At 33.0% G+C, this 14,549-nt stretch overlaps 1 protein-coding gene across 1 annotated transcript; it reads left to right on the forward strand.

Annotated features, from left to right (window-relative positions):
• The first annotated feature begins 419 nt into the window (after nt 1-419).
• On the forward strand, nt 420-5,939 carry LOC144564946 (phosphoglucomutase, cytoplasmic 2-like). The gene is made up of 18 exons (XM_078314535.1): nt 420-596; nt 1,619-1,700; nt 1,797-1,852; nt 1,941-2,054; nt 2,173-2,235; nt 2,448-2,567; nt 2,696-2,796; nt 2,933-2,992; nt 3,095-3,194; nt 3,357-3,511; nt 3,660-3,755; nt 3,877-3,940; nt 4,022-4,103; nt 4,390-4,568; nt 4,678-4,754; nt 5,040-5,172; nt 5,449-5,565; nt 5,651-5,939. The coding sequence occupies exons 1-18, from the start codon at nt 516-518 to the stop codon at nt 5,720-5,722; spliced, it is 1,752 nt and encodes a 583-aa protein (XP_078170661.1). The 5' UTR covers nt 420-515; the 3' UTR covers nt 5,723-5,939.
• Nucleotides 5,940-14,549: the final 8,610 nt, after the last annotated feature.

Raw genomic sequence — 14,549 nt, forward strand, 5'->3', positions numbered from 1 at the left:
CAGATTTTACATGATTTGATTCCAAATTTCGGCAAAAGTCGACAGTAAAGGGTCGGTGTGATATGTACGGTCATACACCAGGCTTTGAAATGCAGAGTAGAGAATTGGTATGATCTGTACGATCATAATACACCAGTCGCGGCTATTTTCCTCCGAATATTATGTTTCGTCGACAACCTGAATGCGTATCCTCTGCATTAACTCAAAAGGGAATCTTTTGAGTTAATAAATCTAAACCGTCTGATTTTAAACGGATCCAATCCGGCTCATTTCTATAATTTGAGGATCCTTTAATATTAGTGCGAATCTAGATCACACGAATCTTAAAATAAATCAGATGGTCAAGATTCATTAACTCAAAAGATGCCCTTTTGAGTTAATGCAGAGGATACGAATGCCGATAACCTTTCGTTTATTCTCCCAATATATTCCCTAGCCCGAGCCTTTCTCCCTCACTCTTCCTATCCCTTCTTTTCCATTCTCCTCCTCTCTCTCTCTCTCTCTCTCTCTCAACCATGGCGCCATTTACTGTTACCTCGAAGCAGACCAATCCTTTCGAAGGTCAGAAGCCTGGGACATCTGGTCTTAGGAAGAAGGTACATATCCCATTTCTCAGGACGAATTGCTTGAGTACTGCTTAAATTTATCTCATCCGATCCTCTGTATCTCCGCTGGCACTGAATCTTGTGATTATTGGATCTTGATGTCTAGATCGTTATTTTCCTAGATGAAAAAATGTGAATCAAGTCGGTTTGATTTTTATCCGTCGGTAGTTTCAGCTGTTAGGAGAGAAGTTATTTTATTGATTGGATCTTACGATTTGATCCTTAATCAGCTCCTTATTCAAAACATAGAAATACAGATCAATCTGATCTAGCATTGAATGATTTGTCTGTGGCAATTTTTTGAAGGATCAGAAATCAGATCATGCATGTAATTGAATTTCGGAGAACTTGATCAGATGTGCATTCTACTAGTAATGTAGCAATGCTAAATATTAATTCTAGTTTCTAGTCTACACTTGTATATGGTGATTTCAAAATCTTGCAGTCTGAAGCTAGTCACTGTAATTATCTGATCAGAAACATACATTGGACCAGATGAATTTTTTTATCTGTAATTAATCAAGATCATCAGATCTTGAACATGCATTATTTTATCTTCTCTAATTTGAGTTTAAACTGCTTGTTTTAGACAAAGTATTGAAGTGTAGTTAAGAAATTTATCAGCTCATGATACAAAACATAGATATACTGATTAAACTGATCGGGGATTGGATGCCTCGTCTGTGCTCCATTTATTCAAGGATCAGAAATTACATCATGTATGTAGTTGACTTTCAGAAACCTGATCACTTGTGCATTCTAGTTTGTAACAATGATTAGTTCAAATTTTCTATAGCACCTTGTATACGACGATTTCAAAATTTTACAGTCTGAAGCTAGACTCCATAATTATCTGATCAAAATCATACCTTGAACAGATGAATTTTTTTATTATTAACCAAGATCATCAGGTGTTGAACATGCGATGTTTTATCTTCCAAATTTGAATTTAACTTGTTCTTTTTAGACAAAGTATTGATGTGTAGTTAACACATTTTCAAAACATCTTTCAGGTTACTGTGTTCCAGCAGCCTAATTATCTCCACAACTTTGTCCAATCCACTTTTTATGCTCTTTCAGTTGACAGAGTCCATGGTAAGAACTAAAATCCGACATAGATATTGTTCAGCAGAAGCATATTTGTTGAGTTATTTCATTATCATTTATCAAAAATTGCCTGTCCTGACGTAGGTGCTACCCTTGTCGTGTCCGGTGATGGTCGTTACTTCTCAAAGGAAGCTATTCAGGTCGGCTTCTGTTATCACATTTTTATATTATTATTACAATTCTCTTATTCGTATTAGAATTAATATGTATCTTTTCTTTTATTAATAGATTATTATAAAAATGGCTGCTGGTAATCATGTAAGGCGTGTCTGGGTTGCACAAAATGGGCTACTTTCTACCCCTGCTGTTTCAGCTGTCATTCGTGAAAGAGTTGGTCATGATGTGAGTATGATTTATATTATACTGAGGTCATGATATGGAAGAGTTGTTTATGATGTTACTCTTGGAAGTTGCAGTTGAGTCGTGTTTCTAATAGAAAGGAATATATGATTATTGACAGGGTGCAAAGGCCACTGGATCTTTCATTTTGACAGCTAGTCATAACGCTGGTGGCCCAACTGAGGTACAAATATCTGTCTCTATAGTACTAGTTATATCTCTATTTGTTATTTTCTTCATGTAGGCATGTAAATATGCAATTAATAGCAGGAAAGCAGTCATAAATTATAAAAGAATGATATGCAGTCAAAATGTTGATATCTTCTTTAAATTTGTGGACTTAAAACTTGATTAATTCGAATTGGTGTTAGAGACATTTTCCCTGTCTTTTTTCAGGATTTTGGAATCAAGTACAATATGGAAAACGGTGGACCTGCACCCGAATCGGTGACAAATCAGATATTTATCCACACAACAACAATCAAAGAATATTTTATTGCTGAAGATCTACCTGAGGTACAAGTCTTTTTATTTCTCTAATTTATTAATCAAAATTCCTGGCTGGTAATTGATTTGAGGTCTTAAACATTTTGAAAGAACAATTTTTTTTCTTAAAGTTCTTAAACATATTACTAATGGTACAGGTTGATATTTCGAAAATTGGGGTCACTAGCTTCACCGGACCCAGAGGTCAATTTGATGTGGAAGTCTTTGATTCTACTACTGACTATATCAAACTAATGAAGTGAGTTCTATTTCTGTAGCTTACTGTGTTTCTAACCACACTATAGAATCTTTAGAGATCATATGATCCAAGAAATTGTACCATGCACTTTGTTTTATGTATAATCTTTGTAAGCCTGATGTATAATGGATTTCAGATCAATCTTTGACTTTGAGTTGATTAAGAAGCTGCTTACCTCTCCTAAGTTCTCTTTCTGGTATGCCTTTGTATTTTCCTGTTATTTTGAAAAAAAAAAAGTTTCTGTTGACTCTAAAATCTCCTAATTTTAAATATCATTTGTTTGGCAATTTTTTTGCAGCTATGATGCACTTCATGGTGTTGCTGGAGGTTATGCACACAAAATCTTTGTTGAAGAGCTTGGAGCTGATGAAAGCTCACTGTTGAACTGTGTTCCCAAGGTAACTTTGAAAATTTCCTGTGCGGGTTTTCAAAATGCTAATTAGGCCTGGCTATAGACTTTAAGGGTGCATTTGGTTGGGAGGGCCAGGTTAGCAAAAACTTGTTTAATGTTATGACTCATCTCTAGACCAAGTGACCATAACATGGATTGAAATCTGTAGGAAGATTTTGGTGGCGGCCACCCTGACCCAAATCTGACCTATGCAAAAGAGTTGGTTGCACGGATGGGGCTCGGCAAGTCACCTGCTTCAGATCCACCTGAATTCGGTGCTGCAGCCGATGGCGATGCAGATCGTAACATGATTCTTGGCAAAAGGTATAAATGATGGTATTTCCATTTAGTAGCTCAAATGAAGCAGAGAAGAATGTGAATTTTTTTTTGAAGGAAATCGATAAAAGTACAACTGCAATTTGGTAAATTTATTATTGCTTTGTAATGTTTTATTTTATTTTATTTTTGTCAGGTTCTTTGTCACGCCATCGGACTCTGTGGCTATAATTGCTGCCAATGCAGTCGAGGCAATTCCCTATTTTGCCTCTGGTTTGAAAGGGGTTGCTAGGTAGTTAGCATTTCTCTTTGTAATAAAATTGTATAATTTTTAATCAATTCTTCATACTTGAGGCTTCTTCTTCTTCATATTTGAATAATTTGAACAATTGATTTACTGACTTAATCTGCAGGAGCATGCCTACATCAGCTGCCCTTGATGTCGTTGCGAAAGCACTTGGCCTTAAATTCTTTGAGGTAGAACCATAATGTTGTTTCATGATGCATGTACCACTCATCTTGTGTACATTACTATCAAATCCCTATTTTGTGTTTTAGGTTCCTACTGGTTGGAAGTTTTTTGGGAACTTGATGGATGCTGGGCTCTGCTCAATCTGCGGTGAAGAAAGCTTTGGCACAGGTTTATACTTGTTGCAATTTTCTATTCTTCTTCTTTCTCTTTTTGTCAGTTTTATATTGCTTTAAGCCTTTGTTTTGATTGAGCTGCAAAGAACTTGTGTTGACTGACCTTTGAAACTACACGATGCAGTTAGATTTTGCATAGCTTAATATTATAAATGCTACGAGCATATGACCGTGTGAGGTTCTTTGATTCTATTAGTAGGATATTTATAATTGGAAGATTGAATCTAAATTGAGATGTATCCTATTAGTTGGTTTACTGATCTGTTGGCTTTAAATTCCAGGTTCTGATCATATCCGTGAGAAAGATGGTATCTGGGCAGTGCTAGCTTGGCTCTCTATCCTTGCTTTCAAAAACAAGGACAGACTTCAAGGAGATGAGAAACTGATCTCAGTTGAAGAAATTGTCCAGAATCATTGGTCCATATATGGTCGCCACTACTACACTCGATATGATTACGAAGTACTCTCTCTCAATTTTTACTCTTCATATTCATATGGCTTCATTTAATTTCTAGTTCTTTTTGTGGGTTTGTCTACTCTAATTCTATTTTTCTCCTTTTTCCCTGAAGAATGTGGAATCTGCAGGGGCAAATGAACTCATGAACAGTCTTGTTAAGCTGCAGTATGATCTTGGTGAATTGAACGTGTATGTTTTTATTTAATAAAACTAAATTTGCTTCAGTTATTTACTATTTTTTTGTTTAACGCATCAATGTTAAGCATGCATAATCTGGAGTATACTAAAATGCACCTTAGAGTAGAAGGTTATTTATGTTTTATATGCAATGTTATACCATCACGTACCATGTAGCTTGGTAGCAGAATCTGATGATTAGAGGTAGAAGGTTTTCTCTTTACTCATATTTGAATCTTGAAGAGTTAATTAATCAACAAATTAGATCTATAGTTAAATGCACCTTAATTTTTTCAGGTTAATAAGGAAGATCAAGCCAGAGGTATCTTTTGTTATCAAGGCAGATGAGTTCGAGTACAAGGATCCTGTCGATGGTTCTATCTCTTCGAAACAGGGGATCCGCTTTATTTTCAATGACGGTTCACGCTTGGTAAGTAATTCATCGAGCCAGTCCAGCTTGAGCTGTTTACATGAATTTCTGAAATGCACGGTAAAATCAATCAACAGTCAGTGTTGCAATAATTAAAGTTACTCTTGAGATGAAGATAGGGGGGTCAATCCTTTTAATTTTAATTATCTACAAGGGATCTCACAGTCGGGTTTCGAACCTGCTTTCCTTGTATTTTGTCAATTAAGTTCTGTTATATGTCTATTTCTTCAAATTATTGATCTAACCAACATAAACATTTCTCATTGATGACTTCAGATTTACCGCCTTTCTGGGACTGGCTCTGCTGGCGCAACCATTCGTGTATATATTGAACAGTATGAGAAGGATCCTACAAAGACTGGGAGGGATGCCCAAGAAGCACTTTCCCCACTAGTGAGTTCTCTCTATTTTAGGTACTATTTCTTATTATCTTTTAGAGCTTAATGTTTATAGATATATATATTTTTTATTTCAACAGGTGGATGTTGCAATTAGCATGTCCAAAATGGAGCAGTTTACTGGCCGCACAGCTCCAACTGTTATCACATAAAGTATCTGGGATAGAAAATAACGAAAGTTTATTTTAAAATAAGTCTTTAAAAAGTTTTGTGGTGAGTTATAGTTATTGTTAATTATATGTACTGTTCTTCTCATATCCGGTTGTGAGCTTTATAATTTCAGAGGGTTAATACATAAGAGTAGCTTTGCTTTCAGCACCAGATGCTGTTTTTTTTTTTATATAAATGATGGGAATTTGGTTGCAGAACTATATATATATATATATATATATATATATATATATATTTGGATTAATATGCTGTTCAATAGATTCATATATCTTATTCGAATCACCTTATATTGAATCATTGGTTCTATTCATTATGTTTTATGTTTTGGATAATATCAAGCCAACACAACCAATTCTTTTAAGATTAGTTTCTATTTTAAAATTTAGTTTTAATGTTTAGTAAGAAAATATTGATTGTAATAAAATAACTTTACATTTTTGTTATTTAATTTTAGAAGAGTTGTATAATATAGCACAAGTATCCGATCAAATGAACATGAAAATTTGATGTAATGGAGTATATTTTTGTTAAATATATACATATTAAAAAGAAGCAACAGTAATCTAGATTACAAACAATGTTAATTTAAACAAGTTCAAAAGCATAATATTGGGGACACTATCAAGTGAAAACTGAAATAGGCAATATAAATACAAGAGAGATTCAAATACCTTCACTACTTTTGATGTTTGTGCCTCTATTTTTAAACTTTAATTAATTTAAAATTTAAAACTTAAATATCAAAATAAAAACCATTTATGATTTTCTCTATGAATATGTAAAAGATTATGACATTTAACTTTGTTTTGATTATTATCAAGAGCTAATTAAAATACACTGATGTATAAAACTTATGGACGTTGATTTTTTTGAATGTGTTTGTAGAGAAAATAATATTGATTACAGTTAATAGTTTAATTTTAAAATATAAATTTTAGAATTTTTGTTATTATAAAAATAATGAAAGCATAGAGATGCTGTACCCTCCTAGTGTCTAAACGTTCTAAACTTCTAATCAAACCTCAACATCCAAACATTAATACATCCATAACATTTAATGATACAAACCTATCCAACATAATTCCCAAAATAAAATAAAGCCAATTCCAGTACAACATAACAGTTGTTCTCAAAATATGCCCAAGGGCGGTTTTCCTCAGTCCTCATCCAATAAATAAATAAATAATAATGTGACTCCATAACCCAAAATTTTTATTTATACCATAATAAAAAAAAACACCCTTGTTTAATCATAATTCTAAAAATATCCAGACCGCTAAACGTCTCTGCAGTCTTAAAAACTGAGAACCACCAAAAAAGACAGAAATGGTTAGGCATTTATTTTTGAATGTGAAATATCAATAATAATTCAAACTATTATGGTATCGGCATACCAAATTAGAATGCCTTTGTTTCAGCAAGACACACACCCACTGGTAAACAATACATATACTCTAAAAGAAAGATCACTGTTCTTGATTGCACATTTGGTGGTGTGGAGAGAAAGATGCGCTAGGGTGTTTCGAGATACACAGACCACGGTGGCAGACTTAATAACGCCAATCAGAGAGCAATGGGTACTGACCTCAAGGGCGTACCAGCAAATACAGGGAGGGTGAGGAGATACTGGCACAGGACGGAAAATTCTATATTCTGCAATTTTTAAATTTCCACTTTTACACTTTATTTGTGTAGGGATGCTTCACTGGAGCTCCCGTGTAATCTTTTATTTACTATCTTTAAATTATCTGTTTTGTAACATGACTCATGTAACTTAACATCTATCAATCAGATGGAGGCTTGACCTCTGTTTCAAAAAAAAAAAAAAAACTCTTGACCTAGAAGTCTTCAAATAAAATAGCGATCCCTTTTAACAGAAATTTTATTAACTAAAAAACACAAAAACTTCGTGTCTGTTGCAAACCTGTTTTGTTTTCCAATGTTTGCAACAATTTTAATATTTTGAAACGCCACATGTCTCATTTTTGTTAACACCGGTGACTCATTTTTTTTTTTGAGAATTTTAGATATATACCCATCATAACTTCTTTAATTAGATATTTCCCCATCCACATTTGAAAATTAATTATTTCCTCATCTAAACTTAACTTATTTATTAATATACCCATTTCAATTTTTTTCACTAAAAAAATATAAATCAATATTAATGAAATATTTAAGAGACCATTTTACCCTTCAGATTCGCTAAAACTTCATCTCCCACTAATCCTTCTGACCCTTTCTCAGTTTCTCTCCTAGCGCACAATACCGAAATTCAAATAATCTCATTGGTTTGAATCACTAGTCATTGTTTTTATAAATGTAACCTGATTCCTTTCCCAAATCCCAATACCGAAAAAGAAGATAGATATATTTCTCTGTGATGTACAACTTGCAAGGACTATAGTAGAGGTACTATTATATATACAGTTGGTACAAGTGATTCGAACTAAAGAATCCATAGACTTGGCACTGGTACTGTGTGGGTTAGCAATAATATTTGTGTACCATCTCATGCTTCTGTACCGGGTTCTTCATTACCCGATGAAACAGTTATTGGGTGTGAGAATCATAACAAACAGGCATGGGTCGAATCGTATAATGCAGGTTAGACAAATGAAATTAGGAGATATCAAAGTAAATAGTAGCTTTTGACTCAGAATAAACACTTACCTTAGAAAACACCAAAAAAGAAACAATATAAAAATGGAAAGAACCACTGAGTTGAAATTAACACCTGGTATCTACTATCTGAATCTGAATTATAAACCCAACTTCTCTTGATAAAAATCACAGAACTATAAACCAAGCACTTGACAGGAGTTGTAAATTGTATCCGCAGTGTGGTACCGTACCAGCAGTGGCATTGAGTTTGACGATCGTACCAGCAGTACAGTCGCATCAAGGAAGATGAAGGAGAATCTGAAGAACAATTATATAATAAAGAAGAGGATGCTACTAAAGTTCTCTTTTGTTTTTTTTTTTGTTTTTTTTAAATTGCTTGGTAATGGTAAAGTACTCTTCTGTTACTAAAGTATAAACACTGTTTTGTTACTTGTAGGGATGCTAACATCTGCACAACCAAAGAAGAGAACATGTCTGTCAACTATTTTCAAGATTCTTGGAGAAGAAAGCATAGAAGCATTAGTCTAGTATCTTTTAGGGGTGCTAACATCTTCACCTATTTTTGTAAACATAACTGATATATATTTGGAAATGATATATAGCAAATGATAGTTGGTAATATATTTTTGATAATAGAATGGCAAAATTATGGTAATAGAGCTAAATTGTTCATTTTTCTGATCTACTTTCATCTGGTAATATGGTATCAGCATTGCTTGTTTTCTGATACAAATGCAAGCATTCTCTCAGTCATACTATGCTTTAAGAATTTATTACAAGTTGTTTCAATATTTGTCAAGAAGTTGTTCTGCAGTACATAATATCAATTTTATAATTATTTTTTACAGAAATTGCTTATCATCTTCAATGTTCACAATATTCTGGTACAAGTTTCGTTTTCCTCTAGTCTAGTGAAATTGGACCGATAATTTTTATCTGGGGAAAGTCATGTGATATCATACTTTCTTTCAACATCTCTAGAACTTCGTTTTTATCTTTGACTTGATGAAATTAATTTATTTGTTCATTCTCTCAGTCAAGTTGATAAAACAGGCAAGTCAGGATAAGGATTGCTGTCAGATCTTATTGGATCTATTGACCATGATCAAATTGCCAAGAGGAAGAGAACAGTGATAAGCAAGAGAGGGAGCCGCAAACTTAGAAAAAAAATGATTATTTGCGAATCAGGGAGAGGAAAAGCGGTTTGGAGGAGAGGTCCTGCGTGGGGAGATAAAGATTCGCAAGAGTAGAATTGTCTTTTAAATATTTTATAAATATTGATTGAGTGAGTCTATGGTACTATGCATATTACGATTTGGCACCGTGCTACGGCTCTATATTTGAGTTTTCAAATTCTAACGGTCGATCCGAACCGTTCATCTTGTTCTCCGTATTAATATGTGTTTGGAGACCAAATTTTACATTTTTTGAAATTTTTTTACTATTTTTTTAGATTTATTGAAAATCACTGTTTTTGGATGGTCCAGAATTTTCAGATCAAGTGATTTTCTAAATATCTAAAAAAATAGTAAACAAAATTCAAAAAATGTAAAATTTGGTCTCCAAACACATATTAATATGGAGAACAAGATGAACGGTTCGGATCGACCGTTAGGATTTTAAAACTCAAATATAGAGCCGTAGCACGGTGCCAACCCGTGATATGCATAGTACCATAGACTCACTCATATTGATTTATATTTTTTTGGTGAAAAAAATAAAAATGGATATATTAATAAATAGGTTATGTTTGAATGGAGAAATAACTAATTTTCAATTTTAAATGAGTAAATATTTAATTAAAGAAGTTATGATGGACATATATCTAAATTTCTCTTCTTCTTTTTTTAGCCACGGTCCACGGAGCGCAGAGAACTGGGAATTTGTATCCTCTGCATTAACTCAAAAAGGAATATTTTGAGTTAATGTATCAGAACCGTCTGATCAGCTTTGAGATTCGTGCAAATTAGATCAACACCAAAATTAAAGACCCCTTATGTTATAGACGGGGGATGGATGGGCTTCATTTATAATCAGACGGTTGATATCTATTAACATTACTGACACGTCTTTTTTTTTGTTCTCATATTAAAAATAAATAAATAAATTAGAACCATATGGTCAATTGGTGGTCCTCAGTTTTTGAAGCCACCAAATAATTTGATGGCCTGAGTAAAATTTGAATTCTCACTAAGCATGAATGTTTTGATTTATAGAAATAAAAATTCCGGCTCTATAGAAAAGAAGTAATATTTATTGAGCCGTATTAATTTCTGTGCGCAAAGTAAAAAAGAACCTCATCAATAAAGTTTTTTGATTAATTATGTATAATGTTACTTGGGTTGAAATTAGAATTACCTATGTTTAAAGGCACGAATTTCTGGCATCATTGGATCAATTAACTAGCAACCAATTAACTGCCGATAAAGTAATTACATCACGCAGTGCATACAGACCCAATACATGTATTTATTTACATTTTACACATAGTATTGATTTTGTGAAAATGCAATGGAGTTATATAGATGGCAATCTTGTCCCCAATTATGAGAAACAAATAATTATGTTTTGGTTTTGAAGGTAAAATATAAAACTTCAAACAAAGTGTACTGACATGAAAGAACTAGCATTTGGTCTAGTGGCAAAGACACATGGTCTCTATGTGAGAGATCATGGGTTCAAAATCAAGATGAGAGAAATTCTTTGTTGTATTACAAAGGTATTAAATAGTTGGGTGGCTTGACCTCCAACTTTTACTAAAAAAAAAAGTGTACTATCGTGAAATTTTGAAGGCCTTTTGTCTTTAATTTACTGGCACGTTGAGCTAAGAAATTTTAACAATGTGGAATAATATCAGTTTGTTTTTTGTTGAAAATCTTGACAGTGGAAAAGGAAACATAAATATTAATTTAATATAAGTCTGTATCAAGTGTTGTTTCTCAGGAAAAAAAAAAAAAAAAAAAGAAGCTGTTGGATGTTTAAAGTTTAAACTATTGCTCTCGCCACGTGGCACCGCACATGCGTTCCCTAAGAGAGGTATGTTTTTTATTTGCTATTTCTTGAGGCACCCTCATTATTTCGGTCAATTAATTTCCTTTATTAACAGCACGACAAAAGATAAGACAGTAATTATTGAGGGCAAGAATGTTAATATTGTATTTTTGAGCCCTTAAAATAGCATCTCCGTCCATAAAAGCCCTCCACCTTTTTTGGGGGAAAAAAGATATCCTCCACTTTTCTCACAATAAATTAATAATTTTTCTTCTTCACATTTCATAATGTACCGGTGAATCAGACAGGTGCATACCAATTAATACCCTGACCTTCTCATGTGCCTAATTAGGGCTGCACAAAAATTTCCTAGTTCGTAGTTCGTGATTCGATTTGAATTTGACTCGAAATTAGTTTGTTTTGAATAAATCAAATTAGTTCGGTTTGAATTTTATTCAAACTGGATATAATTTGTTCGAAATTAATTCACGGACTATTTAGGTTTGAATCTCAAATAATGCAACTAATGGATTCAACCATCAATCTTTAATAATGCAGGAATCAAATTTATATCAGAGCTCAAAATTGTTAATATAATAGTAACTTATAGTAGGAAAATATTTCAGCAGCGTAACAGATTAACAATGGAATAAGTTCTATTTGACTAGCTTCATACCGTGATTTTTATCAATCCAGCATCATAAAAGGTAAGGGAATCTTGAACTAACCCATAATCCATCGGTGTAAATTCGTGAAAGGAAACCGTGTGAATTTTGTTCTGTGAGAAGTAAACTAATGCATAAACTACCGGTATAACTAAGGTTGTCAAAAAAAAATTGTAGTTCATAATTTGATTGATTTCGATTGAAAAAATTTGTAGTTCACAATTAATTTAATTTGAAATTAATTCGTTCTAAAACAAATTAAACCAGTCTGATTCGAATCTTATTCAAATTAACTCAGACTGGGATAAGTTCAATTTTGCTTGATTCGTTTGCAGCCCAATGCCTAATGGAAAAAAAAAATTAGTTTAAGCCGGATCAAAAGAAATTTGTTGCCTATGTTTTGAGATTTGTGTCAAGAGTCAAATAACACTCTGAATATAATAATTCTATCTTCAGGTAATTTGAAAGAGTTCAAATGCATTGCAGTACCATACCGTGTAAAACTAAAACGAGATTTACATTGTCCGTTAAAACCTGACACAAATCTCAAAGCGGACTCTATAATTCAAGAGGTTGGCTACTCTACTTCCATAAGCATATGAGGACATGCTTATAAGTTATTTTTGCGTTTTTAATGTCCAAATAACCGGTCTGAAGCACTCAACATATTCTCCATACTATAATGTGTTTTGAGACCGAATTTTATATTTTTTGAAACTTTTTTACTATTTTTTCAGAATTTTTCAAAAAAGGTTTTTTCATATTATATATATATATATATATATATATATATAGAGATGGGCTATGGTGCATTGCAATGCATAGGCCATGGTGTGCATTGGACCATAAATCACCGATTCAAAGTCCAAATGACCGATCCAAACCGTTCATCTTGTTCTCCATATTAATATGTGCTTGGAAACCAAATTTTATATTTTTTGGAATTTTTTTACTATTTATTAAGCCACTTTGAAAATCTCTGATCCAACGGTGGCTTCTGATTTTACTGTTCCAAACATTCACCGTTGGATCAGCGATTTTCAAAGTGGCTTAATAAATAGTAAAAAAATTCCAAAAAATATAAAATTTGGTCTCCAAGCACATATTAATATGCAGAACAAGATGAACGGTTTGGATCGGTCATTTGGACTTTGAATCGGTGATTTATGGTCCAATGCACACCATGGCCTATGCATTGCAATGCACCATAGCCCATCTCTCTCTATATATATATATATATATTATGACTGTTTTAATAATTCAGAAAAATAGTAAAAAAGTTTCAAAAAATATAAAATTCGGTCTCCACGCACATTTTAGTATGGAGAATATGTTGAGTGTTTCATATCGACCATTTTGACATTAAAAATGTAAAAACGACTTATAAGTATATAGTCTCATATACTTATGAAAGTAGAGTAGCCAACTTCTATAATTCAAATAGGCACCGAAAAAATGAGATGACAACAAAACCGAATCTCCTGCACCCCTGGGAACAGGAAATTCCTGCCCCTAAAGTCACCGTCGATGGATCCGAGATGGACTCCATATTAAATATTTAAATTTTAAAAATAATTTCGATTTCATCTGACAGTGACTCTGAGAACAATAATTTTTTTGCTCCCGGAGTGCAGGTGATCTCGTTCCAATGACAAGTGCCTTGTGACTAAGCTTTTTTTTTACTTTTTGATTGACGCTTTATTGTGTTGTACGTTAGCTTTATGTCAAAGAGATAGATTCTCATTTCTACCGACTTTTTTGCCTTTTCAGTTTCATGTGCTAGATTCGCCCGTGATGGAAATCTCATGATTGTACTAAAAAATCTCAACATTTTCTCCTTGAACTCAATCATGAGTAAAACTAAGGTGTTATTAAGTTCACCAATTTTTTTGGAAAATTCAAATTTAAAATTTATCGAATCGGCTTCAAATGATGAATTTGAATGTTTAAAATTTTTACACGTAGACGCATCACTTATAAGCTAGACGGGTTTTAACAGTTCGAATTCGTTATTTGAAACCAATTTAATAGATTTTTAGACTTGAATTCACTAAAGAGTTTGGTGAATTTATCGAATTTATCTAATCGGCTTCAAATGACAAATTTGAATGTTTAAAATTTTCACATGTAGACACATCACTTATAAGCTAGACGGGTCTTAACAATACGAATTCGTCATTTAAAACCGATTCGATGGATTTTTAGACTTGAGTTTTACTCCTCAATCATAAAGTTATGTCATTGTGTGGTTTCATTACATAATTCCCAAATACCAAATATTTGTGGTTGAAAGAAGGTAAGGCTCAGGCACCCATGCCCGGTTTCATATCAATCCTTAAATTTATTTGGGATGTTAAAATCTTAAATCTTCTCTAGTTTATATATGTAGCAAGTCAACAAGTCATTGTGTTGATTGATTGATTGAGTGATTGATGTAGAAATGAGGTTAAAAATGGAATTCTGTGCATGTCTGGCAAATGATTGATGTAGAAATGAAATGAGGTTAAAATTTAAAAATGCAATGCAA

Source organism: Carex rostrata, chromosome 14 (genome assembly GCF_964058835.1).
Source record: "Carex rostrata chromosome 14, lpCarRost1.2, whole genome shotgun sequence".
Lineage (NCBI taxonomy): Eukaryota > Viridiplantae > Streptophyta > Magnoliopsida > Poales > Cyperaceae > Carex > Carex rostrata.